At 43.7% G+C, this 18,718-nt stretch overlaps 1 protein-coding gene across 2 annotated transcripts in view; it reads right to left on the reverse strand.

Annotated features, from left to right (window-relative positions):
* Positions 1 to 12,051: 12,051 nt before the first annotated feature.
* The window catches only part of UTP18 (UTP18 small subunit processome component), a 66,327-nt gene continuing 59,660 nt past the window's right edge, over positions 12,052 to 18,718 (reverse strand). For both annotated transcript variants that reach the window (XM_043904118.1, XM_043904119.1), the window contains exons 12-14: positions 14,781 to 14,923; positions 13,549 to 13,587; positions 12,052 to 12,203 (exon numbers count right to left, since the gene is read on the reverse strand). In XM_043904118.1, the coding sequence (XP_043760053.1) occupies positions 13,563 to 13,587; positions 14,781 to 14,923 (168 nt within the window). In that variant the 3' untranslated portion in view covers positions 12,052 to 12,203; positions 13,549 to 13,562. The remainder of the gene's footprint in view (positions 12,204 to 13,548; positions 13,588 to 14,780; positions 14,924 to 18,718) is intronic.

Below are 18,718 nucleotides of genomic sequence, written 5' to 3' on the forward strand. Positions count from 1 at the left end.
CAGTAGTCAAGTATAGATGTGAGAGCTGGACCATAAAGAAGGCCGAGTGCTGAAGAATTTATGCTTTTGAACTGTGATGCTATAGAGCCTCTTGATGAAGGTGGAAGAGGAGAGTGAAAAAGCTGGCTTCAAACTCAACATTCAAAAAAATAAGATCATGGCATCTTGTCCCATTACTGTATGGTGTATAGATGGGGAAACAATAGAAACAGTGAAAGACTTTGTCTTCTTTGGCTACAAAGTCACTGAGGACAGTGACTGCTGCCATGAAATTAAAAGATGCTTGCTCCTTGGAAGAAAAGCTGTGACAAAACTAGACAGCATATTAAAAAGCAGAGACATTACTCTGCCAACAAAGTTCTGTATAGTCAGAGCTATGGTTTTTCCAGCAGTCGTGTATGGATGTGAGAGTTGGACCATGAAGAAGGCTGAGTGCTGAAGAATTAATGCTTTCGAACTGTGGTGTTGGAGAAGACTCTTGAGAGACCTTGGACAGCAAGGAAATCAAACCAGTCAATCCTAAATCAGGAAATCAACCCTGGATATTCATTGGAAGGACTGATGCTGAAGCTGAAGCTCCAATCCTTTGGCCACCTGATTTGAAGAACCAACTCATTGGAAAAGACCCTGAGGCTGGGAAAGATTGAGGGCAGGAGAAGAAGGGGATGACAGAGGATGAGATGGTTGGATAGCACCACTGACACAAGGGATGTGAACTTAGGCAAACTCCGGGAGATGGTGAGGGACAATGAGGCCTGGCAGGCTGCAGTCCATGGGGCTGCAAAGCATTGGACGTGACTTAGGTGGGTCTCTGGGTCTCTGACTCTGCAGTTGGGGTTGGAAGTGGTGGGGGATCTTGGGGCCCTGGAATCTGAGGGGCCCTCTACTGGGGAGGGGTAGGAGACCCTAAGTGGTAGTTAGCTGAGTCCAAGGCTCTCCTGGGTATGAGGCATCCTAGCCCCCATGCATCACCAGGAGGCCAGCTCCCTCCTCCCCTCAGCTCCCAGACCTAGTGCCTGCTTCTGAGAAATTCCCTAAGGTGGGGTCCTGGTGCTGGAGGTGCCTCCATGCTGTGGCTCCTGAGTTTCCAGGGAGGATAGAGGAGTGAGGGGAGACTTGTCCACAGAAAGGGAGCTTCTGCAGAATAAAGCCTGGGGCTGCTGCACCCCCACACCATCTCTGGGCAGGACCGTGAAGGTGAGGCTCCTTCCCCTCCCAAAACACGTAGGACACATGGGGCACTGGTCACTGGACCCACACACAATACTGAAACCTCCCCCACAGGCCCACCGGGTGAGAGACACCATTTAAGGACTATTAATGGAGAGGGGGGAGGGTGGGGGAGGTGAACGTGGGGTGGGGAGAGTTGGAAAATCATCCAAGGACCTTCTCCCTGCAGTGACCCGCCCCCCCTGCCCCGCCCAGGGAGAGGTTTAAGTCAGAGCCCTCACGGCTCAGACACCCACATTCTGGGCCTTGGGAGAACAAATACTTGAGCACTCTCAGAACTTGCCTACACCTGCTGCGTTAAGGCCTGCCCTGTCTTCTTCATGGCCGAGTTCTCACCCTTCCCATCAGGGCTTGTGGGGGCTTAATGGGATGAGGGTGTCTATGGCAAGACTGGAGGCCATGTGGCAGGCAGGAGGGCTCCCACTGATCTTGCAGGTCCACACGTCATGGTTGTAGGCCTGCACATAGTGAACCAGGCTGTCGATGAAGAAGGTGCAGGGACCAATCCAGCCCCTGCAGGTGTCTGATCACGGAGCAGTCAGTGTAGACTATGCAGAGGGAGCCCAGGGATGCTTCCACACTCCTGGGGGGACATTTGAGCATGGGCCCTGGAATGACCAGGAGATCAGATAGCAGGGCCCCTCACCTAACTTAAGTTCCCACAAGAAACCAAAGACCCCTCTGCAGAAAAACAGGATGTCACCAGCCTGACTGCTGTCCTGAGGAGCTTGGCTGGTGTCTGGGTGCTATCCTGAGGAGGTTGGCTGGAGCCTGACTGCTGTCCTGAGGAGCTTGGCTGGTGTCTGGGTGCTATCCTGAGGAGTCTGGCTGGTGTCTGACTGCTGTCCTGAGGAGCTTGGCTGGTGTCTGGGTGCTCTCCTGAGGAATCTGGCTGGTGTCTGACTGCTGTCCTGAGGAGCTTGGCTGGAACTTGGCTGGTGTCAGGGTGCTGTCCTGAGGAGTTTGGCTGATGTCTGATTGCTGTCCTGAGGAGTTTGGCTGGTGTCTGATTGCTGTCCTGAGGAGCCTGGCTGGTGTCTGACTGCTGTCCTGAGGAGCCTAGCTGGTGTCTGGGTGCTGTCCTGGATTGAATGTTGGCCCCCCTAAAATTAAGTCCCCATCATGACCCCAGAATCTGAGAATGGAACCTTATTTGTAAGTAGGTCTTTGTAGGTATAATTAGTTACGGATCTGGGGGGTGAGGTCATCCTGGATCAGAGTGGCCCTGAATCAATCTCAGTGTCCTTCAGAGAGACAAGAGGAGAGAGGCAGACACGGAGGAGACACCAGGTGAAGACAGAGGGAGAGATGTGAGGGAGGAGGCCACGAGCCCAGGGACATCTGGAGCCCCTAGAAGCCAGAAGAGGCAGGAGGCACCTTTCGCTGGAGCCTCTGGAGGGAGTGCGGTGCTGGGACACCTTGATTTCAGACATCTGGTCTCCAGGACTGAGAGGGGCCTCGCTTCTGTTGTTTGGAACCTCCATGTGTGGTTAGTTGTCACCGCTGCCCCAGCAATCTCAGCAGGTAGTGGGCAGCTCCTTGCCCTGATCTAAACCCTCTCTCCCTTGCACAGGTGAGGTTGTCCTACAGACCCTACCCTTTCCTTCACGTCCAGTAGAGCTGATCTGGGAGTGGTTCTGGGGTTTTGCAGGCTGAGCCCCCTGTTGTTGTGCCCCCGCTTCCCCACAAGAGCATCCAGAATAAGTTGTCTGCCCTGTTGCCTGAATCCCCCTCTCCAACCCAGTATCCTCAGGAAAGCGTTCTGTAGCAGTGTCTGCAGGCAGTCTGCATATGGACCCATGTTCACATCTTCCCTGTAAGCAGTGAGAACCTCCCCTGACCTCACACCCCCTGCTGACTGCCTCCACATCTGGCCACAGGCCCAGTGTAGGTGTCAGACTGACTGCCCTCTCAGCCTTCTCATCATGTTGTCAGAGCTGCTCCAGGCCCTTGCTGAAAAATCTGTGAACCCACTTTTAATAGGGGTGTCCTTGCTCACAACCCTCCAACCCCTACCTTTAGCAGGATTTAACAGAAGTCTTTAAGTCAAAGGATCCAGAGAGAAGAAAGCAAGCTACAAAGAAAGAAAACTAGATGGCGCCAGCTGGGACCAAGCTGGCAATGAATCTGACCTCCAATAGACCTTGAATCTCATTGTATGTTGATTTTACTATATTATCATATTAAGTGACATGTCTACTGGTGGCCATGACCAGACAGGAAGAACCAAAAAAGGATAAAAAGGCGGTGGCACCCCTCTCCTTCCGAAAAAGCCCTGTCTCTTCCCCCAGTGCACAGGCCTCCCCAGCATTAGCTTCACTCCTCCTCCTTTGTCTTTACTCTGGAGAATTAAAGCCCTCTCACCAGGTGGGCGAGAAGCTGATCTGTGAACTTAATTCCTGCTTCTCCATTCTTTGGCCTCTGAATAAAGCCTGTGCTGTGTTGGTCTCAGCTTTGGTTTCATAATCACCTACTTGAACCTGAATGGAGAAAGGAAACCTTTCCTGATTTTATTTTGGGGGGCTCCAAAATCACTGCAGATAGTGATTGCAGCCATGAAATTAAAGACGCTTACTCCTTGGAAGGAAAGTTATGACCAACCTAGATAGCATATAAAAAGCAGAGACATAAAAAAAAAAAAAAGCAGAGACATTACTTTGCCAACAAAGGTCCATCTAGTCAAGGTTATGGTTTTTCCAGTAATCATGTATGGATGTGAGAGTTGGTCTATAAAGAAAGCTGAGTGCTGAAGAATTGATGCTTTTGAACTGTGGTGTTGGAGAAGACTCTTGAGAGTCACTTGGACTGCAAGGAGATCCAACCAGTCCATCCTAAAGGAGATTAGTTCTGTGTGTTCATTGGAAGGACTGATGTGAAGCTGAAACTCCAATATTTTGGCCACCTGATGCGAAGAGCTGACTCATTTGAAAAGACCCTGATGCTGGGAAAGATTGAGGGCAGGAGGAGAAGGGGATGACAGAGGATGAGCTGGTTGGATGATATCACCGACTAAATGGATGTGAGTTTGGGTAAACTCCAGAAGTTGGTGACAGGCAGGGAGGCCTGGCGTGCTGCATTTCATGGGGTCGCAAAGAGTCAGACACAACTGAGCAACTGAACTGAACTGAACTGAATGGCTGAATAATATTAAGTCAGGTACCCCATCTTCTTTATCTATTCATCTGTGTTCTCCCCTTAGATTGCCACTGCGTCCTGTTTATGGTCCTAGTGCACCTGTGATCATAGGGCTGCAGGTGTCTTCTCAAATTTTGGTTTTCTCCGTATCTACACCCAGGTATGGGATTGCTGGATCCTATGGGACGTCTATGTTTAGTTTTTTAGAAGAACCTTCATACTCTTTGCCTAATGGGTGTACCAATTTACATTCCCATCAAGAGTGCCGTGGAGTTCCCTTCTCTCTGAATCCTTTGCAAAATGTATTGTTGGAGCTTCTCTGAGATGGCCATTGTGATGGGGGTGAGGTGATAGTTCACTGGACTTTTGATTTGCCTTCCTCTAACCATTAGTGGGCAGCATAAGTGTGATGGTTGCGACAGACTGCGCAGAAGCGTGGCCGTGAGGAGCTACCCCTCGCCCAAGGTCAGGGGCAGCGACTGAGAGCTCCAAGCTGTGACAGTGCAGGAGCGGCGGCCGAGAGGAGCTTCCCCACGTCCGAGGTCAGGGGCGGCGGCCAAGAGGAACTACCCCACGCTGGAGGACAGGGGCCCCGCCCGAGAGGAGCTACCCCACACCCGAGGTCAGGGGCAGCGGCTGAGAGGAGCAACCCGACCTCCAAGAAGCGGCTGTTGCGTGGGTGCAGGAGGGCCACGAGGAGCTACTCCGCGTTCAAGGTCAGGAGGGGCAGCCGTAAGAAGATACGCCTTGTCCAAGGTAAGGAGCAGCAGCTGCGCTTTGCTGGAGCAGCCGTGAAGAGATACCCCACGTCCAAGGTAAGAGAAACCCAAGTAAGACAGTAGGTGTTGCGAGAGGGCATCAGAGGGCAGACACACTAAAACCATAATCACAGAAAACTAGCCAATCTGATCACAGGACCACAGTCTTGTCTAACTCAATGAAACTAAGCCATGCCGTGTGGGGCCACCCAAGATGGTCAGGTCATGGTGGAGAGGTCTGACAGAATGTAGTCCACTGGAGAAGGGAATGGCAAACCACTTCAGTATTCTTGCCTTGAGAACCCCATCAACAGTATGAGGAGGCAAAATGATAGGATACTGAAAGAGGAACTCCCCAGGTCGGTAGGTGCCCAATATGCTACTGGAGATCAGTGGAGAAATAACTCCAGAAAGAATGAAGGGATGGAGCCAAAGCAAAAACAATACCCAGTTGTAGATGTGACTGGTGATAGAAGAAAGGTCTGATGCTGTAAAGAGCAATATTGCATAGGAACCTGGAATGTTAAGTCCATGAATCAAGGCAAATGGGAAGTGATCAAACAGGAGATGGTAAGAGTAAATGTCGACATTCTAGGAATCAGCAAGCTAAAATGGACTGGAATGGGTGAATTTAACTCAGATGACCATTATATCTACTACTGTGGGCAAGAATCCCTTAGAAGAAATGGAGTAGCCATCATAGTCAACAAAAGAGTCCGAAATGCAGTACTTGGATGCAGTTGCAAAATGCATGAATGACAGAATGATCTTTGTTCGTTTCCAAGGCAACCCATTCAATATCACGGTAATCCAAGCCTATGCCCCAACCAGTAACGCTGAAGAAGCTGAAGTTGAACGGTTCTATGAAGACCTATAAGACCTTTTAGAACTAACACCCAAAAAAGATGTCCTTTTCATTACAGGAGACTGGAATGCAAAAGTAGGAGGTCAAGAAACACCTGGAGTAACAGGCAAATTTGGCCTTGGAGTACAAAATGAAGCAGGGCAAAGGCTAAAAGAGTTTTGCCAAGAGAACGCAATGGTCATGGCAAACACCCTCTTCCAACAACACAAGAGAAGACTCTACACATGGACATCACTAGATGGTCAACACCGAAATCAGATTGATTATATTCTTTGCAGCCAAAGATGGAGAAGCTCTATACAGTCAGCAAAAACAAGACCGGGAGCTGACTATGGCTCAGATCATGAACTCCTTATTGCCAAATTCAGACTTAAACTGAAGAGAGTAGGGAAAACCACTAGACCATTCAGATATGACCTAAATCAAATCCCTTATGACTATACAGTGGAAGTGAGAAATAGATTTAACGGACTAGATCTGATAGAGAGCCTGATGAACTATGAACGGAGGTTCGTGACATTGTACAGGAGACAGGGATCAAGATCATCCCCATGGAAAAGAAATGCAAAAAGGCAAAATGGTTGTCTGAGGAGGCCTTACAAATAGCTGTGAAAAGAAGAGAAGTGAAAAGCAAAGGAGAAAAGGAAAGATATTCCCATTTGAATGCAGAGTTCCAAAGAATAGCCAGGAGAGATTAGAAAGCCTTCCTCAGCGATCAATGCAAAGAAATAGAGGAAAACAACAGAATGGGAAAGATTAGAGATCTCCTCAAGAAAATTAGAGATATCAAGGGAACACTTCGTGTAAAGATGGGTTTGATAAAGGACAGAAATGGTATGGACCTAACAGAAGCCGAAGATATTAAGAAGAGGTGGCAAGAATACACAGAAGAACTGTACAAAAAAGATCTTCATGACCCAGATAATCACGAAGGTGTGATAACTCACCTAGAGCCAGACATCCTAGAATGTGAAGTCAAGTGGGCCTTAGAAAGCATCACTATGAACAAAGCTAGTGGATGTGATGGAATTCCAGTTGAGCTATTTCCAATCCTGAAAGATGATGCTGTGAAAGTGCTGCACTCAATATGCCAGCAAATTTGGAAAAGTCAGCAGTGGCCACAGGACTGGAAAAGGTCAGTTTTCATTCCAATTCCTAAGAAAGGCAATCCCAAAGAATGCTCAAACTACTGCACAATTGCACTCATCTCACGCTAGTAAAGTAATGCTCAAAATTCTCCAAGCCAGGTTTCAGCAATATGTGAACTGTGAACTTCCAGATGCTCAAGCTGGTTTTAGAAAAGGCAGAGGAACCAGAGATCAAATTGCCAACATCCGCTGGATCATCAAAAAAGCAAGAGATTTCCAGAAAACCATCTATTTCTGCTTTATTGACTATGCCAAAGCCTTTGACTGTGTGGATCACAATAAACTGGAAGATTCTGAAAGAGATGGGAATACCAGACCACCTGACCTGCCTCTTGAGAAACCTGTATGCAGGTCAGGAAGCAACAGTTAGAACTGGACATGGAACAACAGACTGGTTCCAAATAGGAAAAGGAGTACATCAAGGCTGTATATTGTCACCCTGCATACTTAAGGATGTCATACTACTACTAAGTCGCTTCAGTCGTGTCCGACTTGTGCGACCCCTTAGACGGCAGCCTACCAGGCTCCGCCGTCCCTGGGATTCTCCAGGCAAGAACACTGGAATGGGTTGCCGTTTCCTTCTCCAATGCATGAAAGTGAAAAGTGAAAGTGAAGTCACTCAATCGCGTCCGACTCTTCGCGACCCCATGGAATGCAGCCTACCACGCTCCTCTGCCCATGGGGTTTTCCAGGCAAGAGTACTGGAGTGGGTTGCCATTGCCTTCTCCGTAAGGATGTCATAGTCATCAGCAATTGCAGCCCTCCAGGGTGAGCTGGTGAGACCTCAGGGAACTCAGGAATGAGAAGAGTATCTGCTCTCTAGCAGCCATCAGACTACAGCCACTCCCTAAGGTGAGCCCTGAGGAAAGGACACTCAGGATGCGAAAACAGGACACTGACCCCAGACAGGTGAGGTGCAATATGAAATGAATGATTTCAGTGAGCCCTGACTTATACATCTTCCAATACACAGAAAAGCACTAAATTCCTTAACTCAGGATATCTCATTTTCTTAACAATAATCTTATGATATTCAGACTACCTGCCCTTTCTTACAAAATTCTGTGTAACCTGACTCCTACCCTCACCTCCTCAAAGCAGGTCTTATTTGAGAAGGTGTCACCTGGGCTTGAAGTCCTGAAAATTCCTGCTGAATAAAACATAATTCTCATCTTTTAGGTTGTGAATATTTTTTAAGTCAACAGGAGTATTGTAATTTCATTCCCATTTTCAATGCTTAAGGAACCTCTACACTGTCTCCATGGGCTTCCCAGGTGGCGCAAATGGTAAAGAACATGCCTGCCAACACAGGAAACTTAAGAGACGGGGGCTTGATCCCTGGGTGTGGAAGATCGCCTAGAGGGCATGGCAACCCAATCCAGTATTCTCACCTGGAGAATCCCATGGACAGAGGAGCCTGGCAGGTTACCGTCCACAGGGTTGAACAGAGTCAGAAACGACTGAAGTGACTTCGCATGCAGGCAGTTTCCTCGGTGGCTGTTCCTAATTGACATTCCAGCATCGATGGAGGAGGGTCCTCACTTCTCCACACCCTCTCCAGCCTTGGTTCTTTGTAGAGTGTTTGACAATGGCCATTCTGACCGGTGTGAGGTGATACCTCACTGTAGTTTTGATTTGGATTTCTCTAATAGTTAGCAAGGTTGGCATCATTTCCTGTGATTTTTTTCTAAAAGGGTATGAGTGAAGCATCTTGCAGTTGACTCTTGAACGTCTGCTCTGTGCTTTGATGAACACTCCTGGAACATTTCTTTAAGGCAGGTGGTGTTTACTCACAATCCCACGGTCCTTCTGAGTATTAAGTGCCCATCAGCACAGTTTTTGATGTTGTTATGGAAAACAGCCACAAGGCAGCAGCATTTCTTGATGACCCTTTCTGTTTTTTCTTTCTGTGCAATTTCATTTTGATCTTATATTGAAATAGAGTTGGTTTCTAATGTCATGTTTGTATAAGGTGTACAGGAACTTAATTCACTCATGCATAAATGTATATCTATTCTTTTTCAGGTTCTTTTAGTAGTTTACAGAAGATCCCAAAAAGTACCAATAAGCAAGAGTTGAAGAAGAGAATAAAAATGCAGCAAGAGGCGGTGGATATGTTGGAAAGTAATGCAAAATCCAAGAAATGTAACCCTGTATAAGCAGGGCTCTACAAACTGAAAGCATGGAGACTGGATTCCAGAATTCTTTATGGTGGGCCGATTTTGCCTGAGAAACCGCCAGAGAAGCCACTCACCATGCCTATTGGCTTTGAATTTGAAACAGAAAAGAATCAAACAGCAAAAAGCAAACAAGTTATTGGGGGATAAACACTTTATGTTTATGTGATGCCTTGCCCTTATTGTATCTTGTTAGGTGTTGTGGGTGTTCCCAAAAAGAAGGAAACTCCACTCACTGTCCCCTGGACTCCTGCCTTTGTGTGGAAGAAGAGAACCCAAAACCCACCCAAGAGGATGAGGAGGAGCAGCAGCCAGGAGTGATGAGCTCAACAACTGCCCCATGACGGGGTACCTTTTAAGCCCAAAATCCCGGTGAGGAGAACTGTAGAAATATGCCCTTTCTCTTTCAATTCAAAAAAGTCCCTTAGAGGAGAAGAAAATAAAACTGTTGCATGAAGGGGGACCCTTTCCAGGGCCCGAAACTGGGCTCTTGTCTAACACTTGGAAATGAATTGTCTGAAGAGACACATGTGCTGACAAAGCAAGAGAATTTTATTGGGAAAGGGCACCCAGGTGGAGAGCAGGAGGGTAAGGGAACCCAGGAGAACAGCTCTGTCACATGGCTTGCAGTCTTGGGTTTTATGGTGATGGGGTTCTTTTCCAGGTTGTCTTTAGCCAATCATTCTGACTCTGAGTCCTTCCTGGTGGTGCATGCCTTGTTCGGCCAAGATGGATGCCAGAGAGAAGGATTCTGGGAGGTGGTCAGACACGTGGTGTCTCCTTTTGACCTTTCCTGAACTCTTCTGGTTGGTGGAGGCTTATTAGTTCTGTGTTCTTTAGCAGGACCTCCGGTTGTAAAACAACTCATGCAAATGGTTACTATGGTGCCTGGCCAGGGTGGGCAGTTCCAGTCAGTGTGCTTCCCCTATCAAAACAACCTCAGAAAGGGGAGGTGCCCAAGTTCTATGTGCTTCCTTCACCTCACTTTACTACCATTAACCTGCAGGAGAACATGAAGAACACAACTCAGGCTGAGCCTTCTGCTTGGAGCCTGGCAGAAGACGTGCCTGAAGGCAGACTTGGGTTCTCTCTGTGCCCCTGTGACAAAGGCGGCTCCTTCTGGTGTGATGGAAAGAGCAGCTCTGGTTCCCGGATGGTATCTGCTGCCAAGTCTAGCGGTGGAGTCGGCTGGAGCTCTTGGGTGTTACCCACACACTCAAGGGCTGCTCACTTACAGTAATTTGTTTACATCCTCCTCCTCTTTTAAGTCAGAATAGTTGATTAATTTGTAATTTATTTAAAGTATAATTTTTTTATTGCTTTTATCTTCTGCTTTTTAACATTTAAAAATAAAGATACATGATTTAGTTTATAGTTTATGTCTGATACTTTCTTCTTCTCTGTGCGAAATGAATTTAGAATGAAAGAGCCCTTTGCCATGAGGGGGCAGCCTTGTTAACCACCTGACGAGGAAGAGACTTGACTGACGGGTCCCTCACCGAGGCCGTCTGCTGGCTTCGGGAGGAGCTGCTGTTCAGGCACCTTCTTCCTTGTTGGTGCTGACGATGAAGGAACACTGACCAGGACGTGTTTTAAGTCCTCCACAGACCTGGGCTGGAATCAATGTTTGTCTTACTTACAAAAGGCAGTTCCATACTCCTCTCAACAGTGATTCTTAGCATTTACCTGTCATCAGTACTGTCAGCGTTCCTTTCCTCCATGTCTTCTCTCCCATTTACCTTTGTAGACTGAGAATGGCTTTTCAAACAGGTGCAGAGTGTTCCCTCATTGTGGTTTTGATTTGCACGTCTCTAGCAATTTGTGATGTACAGCACGTTTTCACAGGCACTGATTTTAACTAGCGTGTGTGGAATTGATTGTGGAAATTTTCTTCTTCACAGTCTGCTCAGTTTTTAATTATTTTCAATTAGTTACCCATGGAAATTTTTAAAGTGCCAGTATCATTTAGAACCCAGCAATCTTTGTGAATATGAAGTGCTCCTAAGAGCTGCAGTGAAATAGTTTTCTTTCTCTTTTGCCTTTTGAGTCCTAATCTACTTTAACTGTTTCTGATCTACTTTGCCAAGAAAGATTTGTCTAGTCAAAGCTATGGTTTTTCCAATAGTCATGTATGGATGTGAGAGCTGGACTATAAAGAAAGCTGAGTGCCAAAGAATTGATACTTTTGAACTGTGGTGTTGGAGAAGACTCTTGAGAGTCCCTTGGACTGCAAGGAGATCAAACCAGTCAATCCTAAAGGAAATCAGTCCTGAAAATTCATTGGAAGGACTGATGCTGAAGCTGAAACTTCAATACTTTGGTCACCTGATGTGAAGAACTGACTCACTGGAAAAGACCCTGATGCTGAGAAGGACTAAAGGCAGGAGAACCGGACAAGAGTATGAGATGGTTGGATGCCATCACCAACTCAACGGACATGAGTTTGAGCAAGCTACAGGAGTTGGTAAAGGACAGGAAAGCCTGGCATGCTGCAGTCCATGGGGTCGCAAAGAGTCGGACACGACTGAGTGACTGAACTGAACTGACTGAACCTGGGAAAGGGAGAAATACTAATCAGGGTTAACTGTGAAATATGAGACTATCTACCTATGTTATTTTTGGCTACAGACAGGTGTGTTCAATGTCTCAGGTTCAGTCTTAAAGGAAATGCACCCAAATTTGTGTGTGTGTATGTGTGTGTATAGGTAGGTAGAGAAGGAAGAAGCACACACACTTAGTTTCAAACAAAAGTTACTGTGAGTTTATTAAAACATTCCTAGTAACTTAAGAAAAGCACATCTGACTCAATATATCATTATCTATATATTATCACACATTCTGGAAAGTCTCTGAGATTTCAGGATGGGTTTTTCTTGTGGCTCAACTGGATCTGAGGAAAGAACAGAAGAAATTATATACTTGATTTATAGCCACTGGTCATCAACAAACAACACGCACTGGCAGTGTTGTTTGAAGAGGCAAGATAACTGGACTGTTTTCTCCTCCTGGTTAGTGTTCTGCTCAAAATTCTGCTACCTTCAAAAATTATTTCCCCTAATTAAGTCTATATGCACTTCCAGGGTGGCTCAGATGGTAAAGCGTCTGTCTACAATGTGGGAGACCTGGGTTTGATCCCTCGGTTGGGAAGATCCCCTGGAAAAGGAAAGTTTCAGAGTTTCTCCTCAACATTTATGAATCTCAGAGAAGATCAAATTACTCAACTGTGATGAACAGGTCAACTGCGAAGTTCAACGTCAGAATGACCACCATATCTCAGGTGAAAATCAAGCCATGGGAAGAAAATAATGTTCTACTGTTTTAAATATCAAGCAGCAATTGGAAGAAGGCAAAAACCTTGTATGTTGAAGTCAAAAAGTACAAATTTGGAGGTATAAAATAAATATGTACTAAGGATGTGATATACAATATGATAAATACAATAAACACTGCCATACATCATATATGAAAGTTGTTAAGAGAGAAAACCCTAGGACTTCTTCACCAAAAAGAAAGGAGCTTTTATCTATTTCTTTCATTTGGTATCTATATGAGATGATGGATGCTCATTCAAGTTATTGTAGTAATCATTTCATGATATATGTATATCAAATCATTATGCAGTACATCTGAAACTTACAGTGCTATATGCCAATTACATCTCATTAAAAGTGGAAGAAAAAGAATATATATACCATATGTATATGTATTTCTTTTTCTTTATGCTGTATACTATATATATATGGTATATATGTATATATACATCCATGTGCCAAATACATATAGTACATATGGTAGCAAAACTAACGGCCAACCATTCACTAGCTATAAGGCAAGCCACTTATAAACTCTCAAGAAACATACAAAATAAATGGGTTTGAGCTTATGGGAACTATAATTATACAGGAAGATACTTACCTCTCTCAGTTAAGTCTCTTCTGCTTTGCAGATTATATACTCAGTAATTATAATTTTGATGACTATTATGGACATAATATTAAAAATCTTCCCTCAGAAGAACAGAGCCAGATTGTTGTGATTTGGGAGAAGAAATTGCCAAGGAAAAGTTCAAGTCCAACTTCCTGATCTATATCCTTCCCACTCCCTTAACTGAAGATACAGCAACTCAGAGGCAAAGAAACAAATATCAGCTAAAATGGTCCCTCTGCCAACTGACAGCAATGGGTACAACCTTAAAACTCTGTAGAATGAGAAAAAAAAACAAAAGCTTTTCTTACTTTGAATAATCTTTTTAAAAGTCTGAGTAATGATGCAACCTGAAAAAAGTAAAAGACAAATCATCAAAACAATTGTTGATTACCCTGGGTATTGTCAATCAGATCACAGCATGGCACTTAGGAAAACTTTAGGTGTGGAAATGTAATCACAATCACTCTCACTAGGCAGCTATGTTAAGACTCCTCAAGTTGATATTCTGAAGGATCCTAATGCTAATACCTCAGACTTTAGATAAAAGCCATCAGCTTGCTCCAAAGCATTAAAGCAGAATCCGTGAAATACCTAATCAGCCACTTCCAGCAGAAATGCTGTCACTGCAAACCACATGCTAGAAGCACTCTCACTAGAGATCAGTGCGCTGGTGAAAATTCTAATGGGCTTAGGGACTTAAGAAAAGAAAAATTCCGATATGATAATAAATTACAGCTTTGGAAGAGAATTTCGAAGCACAGTAAATATCTGCACCCTTTTATAAAATCCAAACTGAAAGAATCACTCCAAAAATGACCTGTAATGAGAATGATGAAATTATCAATTTTCCTAGCACCATCCACCCAATTTTCTTCCAAAGTAAGTAAAACTATAAGCATATTATTGTTTGCTACATTCTCTTTTCACAACTATCTCTTCAAAACCAATCTGTACTCCTCCTATTCTTCACCCCAGATTTCAGTTTCTTTGAAAGCAGGCTTTCCCTGAAGCATACAAACATGAAAACAGGGTTCTCTACACAACATTCGTTGCCAGAACATGGGAGCAAGGAAATGGGGCTATGACTTCAATTAGTTTCTTCCCCCATGAGTCACCTTGTCACCAGCATCTTCTTCTAGAAACAATGGAATTAGATTTTATTTGTTTTTGCTTTATAGCCAAGAAAATTGAGTGCAGAAAAGAACCTGGACAGAGCATAAACTTTTGGTAATTTTGTAGTTAATATCCATATTTACAGCTTACAGCTGCCAGAAAAGAAATAAACACCTCTTTGAAAAATATCACTTAAATCCAGTGGAATAAACAGAGCCTTGTCAAGTCAACAAAGGCTAATCTAAAAACGTTAAGGCACAGAGAAAGCGGCAGTATTATTAAAGGGGCAATTTTTCCTCAATTTGACATTTTCAAAACACAGCATCACCCCCCTCCTCCAAAAACTCCCCCAAGTAAATTTTTTGCTAGTGACATTTCATGGTAGAAAAATGTATATTTTGTTAGATGTGAAGATAGTAACACCTACCTATACATCAGGGCCTTCCCCTTTTCATTCCCCAAGGCAAAATACCCACTTCTGGGAGAAAAATCCATGGTATGAATAAGAGAAATATTCTTCTTTTTAACAACTGGGAAGTTTGAAAATACTGTAAAGGAAGGAAGATGGACCTGCAGGAAACAATAAAAAGCTTTTAAACTAAAACAACTGGGAGCTCATCTTAAATTTTAGTCTTCATTCTATCATTTTGCTAGAACAAAAGTTCATTTTGATTGTAACACACATCAAGTACAGTTCTCTTAATACAGCAAAGTGTTCCAAAATTAAAATTTGATTTTCAATATGCTATTAACTGAGAAGGAAGGGATGGAAAAGAAAAAAGTGCTTTCTTGATGCTTCATTATTAATAAACTGCAGCATCTAGCATGGTGCCTAGGAGGATCAAACAAATAAGTGAATGAACAAAGTGAAAAGTCAGCAGTGGTGGTTTACTCATTAAGTCATGTCTGACTCTTGTGACCCCATGGGTTGTAGCTTGCCAGGCTCCTCTGTCCATGGAGTTCTCCAGGCAAAATACTGAAGTGGGTTGCCATTTCCTTCTCCAGGGGATCTTTCAGACCCAGGAATTGAACCTGAGTCTCCTGCACTGCAGGCAATTTCATTACTGACTGAGCTACCAGGGAAGCCTGAAAAGTCAGTAGTAGAACCCATTAATGTTCTAACATAATAACTACAATAAAGAATACGAAAATCTGATTACAAGGAACAGAATATTATGAAGAGTCTGAAGCCAAGACAAAATCATACCAAATTTTCCAGTATCATACAATTGCCTACTTTCACTTTTATTTCTCAACAATGTGCTGTTGAGAATCTCTGCTCAAGGACAGGCTAAGCCATGAAAACCTGGTTCAAGTGAAACTGTTCTGATTGAGAAACAGTCCAAAGCTCACCTCAAGGCCAGGTCTCTTTCTCCAGAAAAGTTCTGCTCAGGGGGGAAATAGGCCCAAATCCAAGCTAGGCAAGACAAGTCCTCATCTAATTTGTGGATAAATAAAATCCAAGCAAGGAAGCCATTATCTTAAGCAGACTAGGATTTTTAACAACTCTCGCACATTCTCTAGCTCTTCCAAGAAACATAGCACCTTCATACTCACAGAATTCTCATTCAGCTATTAATCATGGCAGTCTATCATCCTTCACTTTTAGGTCAGACTTTAAACCACCCAATCAAGGGGACTTTCACAGACAAGTACCAGGTAAAACTGTTAGATACATCTGTCTATTACACAGGTTTCATTCGGTCACTAGGCCTTACTACCCTGGTAAATGCCTACTGACCATTAAGTCAAGAAAGTAAAGTTTACAGTGACTCTCAAGACCATTTTCAATTATTCTCCTTCTCCAGGAAGCAGATTCTGCCTGCACAGCCTGTCATCAATGCAAAGGCTAATGAGAAGTGCTCTCTGACACATTAAAGCAAAGACGCTGACAAAAACTGGAGTATAAGACGCAAAGCAATTTTTTAAAGTTCAATTTTACCATTTGTATATTTGTCTAGCTAAATAAACAGAACTCTGTTACCAAAATTATCAGAAATACTGCAGTAAATACAAAGTTTATGATGTAAATGGAGTCCCTTTAAATGTGCCCTGTGCAACAAATAACCTACAGAAACATACATGGTGGCCAGAGCTTCACACAACAAACTGACATGTTCTGATGGAAGATAACTACCAATTTATCAACAATTTAAAATTTTATCTCCCCTAATGACTTGAATATCAAGGAGCAAAAAACAGGTTTATGCCTTCCTAAAAGACTCAACTATCTACTTGTAACAGCCCCAGTTTAGGGAGTCCCTAGTGGTCCAGTGGCTAAGACTCCTTGCTCTCAATACAGGGAGCCTGGTTCGATCCCTGGACAGGGAACTAGATACCATGTGCCACAACTAAAAGATCTTGCATGCCACAATGAAGATCAAAGATCCCCTGGGCTGCAACTAAGATCCAGTGCAGCCAAACAAATAAATATTGAAAAAAAAGTTTCCCAGAGATTACACTGAATTAGTACATCTTCCCTCAGACCAATGACCCCCACCTGGTTAGATCTCAGCTGTTCTCTAATCTCTCTTTATGACCCTGTATTAAAAGCTGTAATTGAACTAATAAGAAGTCCCATAAACACCCAATGTCTTTAATTCATAAAGTTACCTTTATCTCCAACATAATCTCATTTACATTTAAGGGTCCAGTTATCAAAATTCAACAAATAAAAGCTCTCTCATCCTTACTTTAATAACTAAGGGGTCCCACAACTCCTACAACATCCAAGATTGAAGATGTAGTAACAATTTAACTTCTGAGTCTCTTAATGGTGCTATGACTTAGACTTATATTCACTGCTGGAATAACAGAACTGTTTGGATCATTATAGGAGACTTCATCTAATCATACTGACACTGTCACAGAGGCATTCTGAAGCTGCTATACCTGGCTTTTTTCCATTAGACATTATGTTTGAAAGTGTTAGTCACTCAGTCATCTCTGACTCCGCAACTCTATGTATTGTAGCCCACCAGGCTCCTCTGTCCATGGAATTCTCTAGGCAAGAATATTGGAGTGTGTAGACATTCCCTTCTCCAGGGGATTTTCCTGACCCAGGGATTGAACCTGGGTCTCCTGCATTGCAGGCAGACTCTTTACTATCTGAGCCATCAGGGAAGCTGCTTGATATTATAGTTGACTACCATTTAAAAAATGGGAGGTGGCTGACACTAATGAATTCCTTATGTGATTTTACTACAATAAAAAAACATAAATGCTGCCATGATCACTGAAGCAAGCTAGACAGATCTATAAGGTGTTTTGCAGAATATATTAAGAAAAATAGATCCTATGGTTTTTTAATACTAAATGATAAAACACTAAATGTTTTATCACTAAAAAAATAAACACATTTTTTAACACTAAAATGATAAAAAATTGATTTGTGCTAGTCTACCACTTCCATTATAGGAGTGGGGGTTTTAAAGCTGACTTGAATTAGAATCCTTTTATTTTTCAAATGATTCATTCAACAGAGGCAATAAAACCCAATGATATGTTTTCCACACTTTTCCAGCAGAACTCTTTCTTCCCTCAAAGAAAATCTTAATGCAGAATGCCAATATATATATCCCAAGTAACACTAAAGCTGCTCTATATACTACAGGGAGGAGCTCAGCCTCCTACTTGCCATCTGAAGTCCCGTACACATTCTAGGGCTCTGAAAAATTTATTTAGAAAACTAAAAGCTAGAAAGAATACGGAATCTACCATCACAGCTCACTGGCCTTTAGTAGCTGCTGACTTTGGATAAGCTAATCCTCTGAGGACTATCACCTGGCTCAAAATTTTTTGTAAAATTCTTTATAAATCTTTGTAAGCTATACACTATTAAAGCTGATGAAATACGCAAGGTTTATTTGCTGAGTATTAAGTAAGATAAAAATAAGAATCTCTGTAAAGTGTTTACAATCTGGTAGTATACATATAAAAGTAGCACAATGCAAAGCTGCTATTCAAGGTTCTATGTGTACCTGGGCATCTGTATACCTGGCTCACAGCAAGAAACTGCTTCTGCCTGAAGCGCAGGAAACTTCACAAGGTGGAATGACATTTAAGCTGAGCTCTGATGCTGGGCCAAAAAAAAAAAAAAGAGCCAACACTGGCCTGAGGCTGTTATCCTTAGAAAGGCCCGCTTACAAGTGGCCCTTAGATGCTATCTGAGAACTTGACTGGCATATAGGTCCCTACACAGATGGGGCACTTTTCCTAAATGATAAGGATGGCTCATAAGTCCATGTTCAGTTGCCTCAGTTATGTCCAATGCTGTGTGAATCCATGGGCTGTGCCCACCAGGATCCTCTGTCCTTGTCCAGGCAAGAATACTGGAGTGGGTTGTCATTTCCTACTCCAGGGGGT

The sequence above is a fragment of the Cervus elaphus genome, chromosome 5 (assembly GCF_910594005.1).
Source record: "Cervus elaphus chromosome 5, mCerEla1.1, whole genome shotgun sequence".
Lineage (NCBI taxonomy): Eukaryota > Metazoa > Chordata > Mammalia > Artiodactyla > Cervidae > Cervus > Cervus elaphus.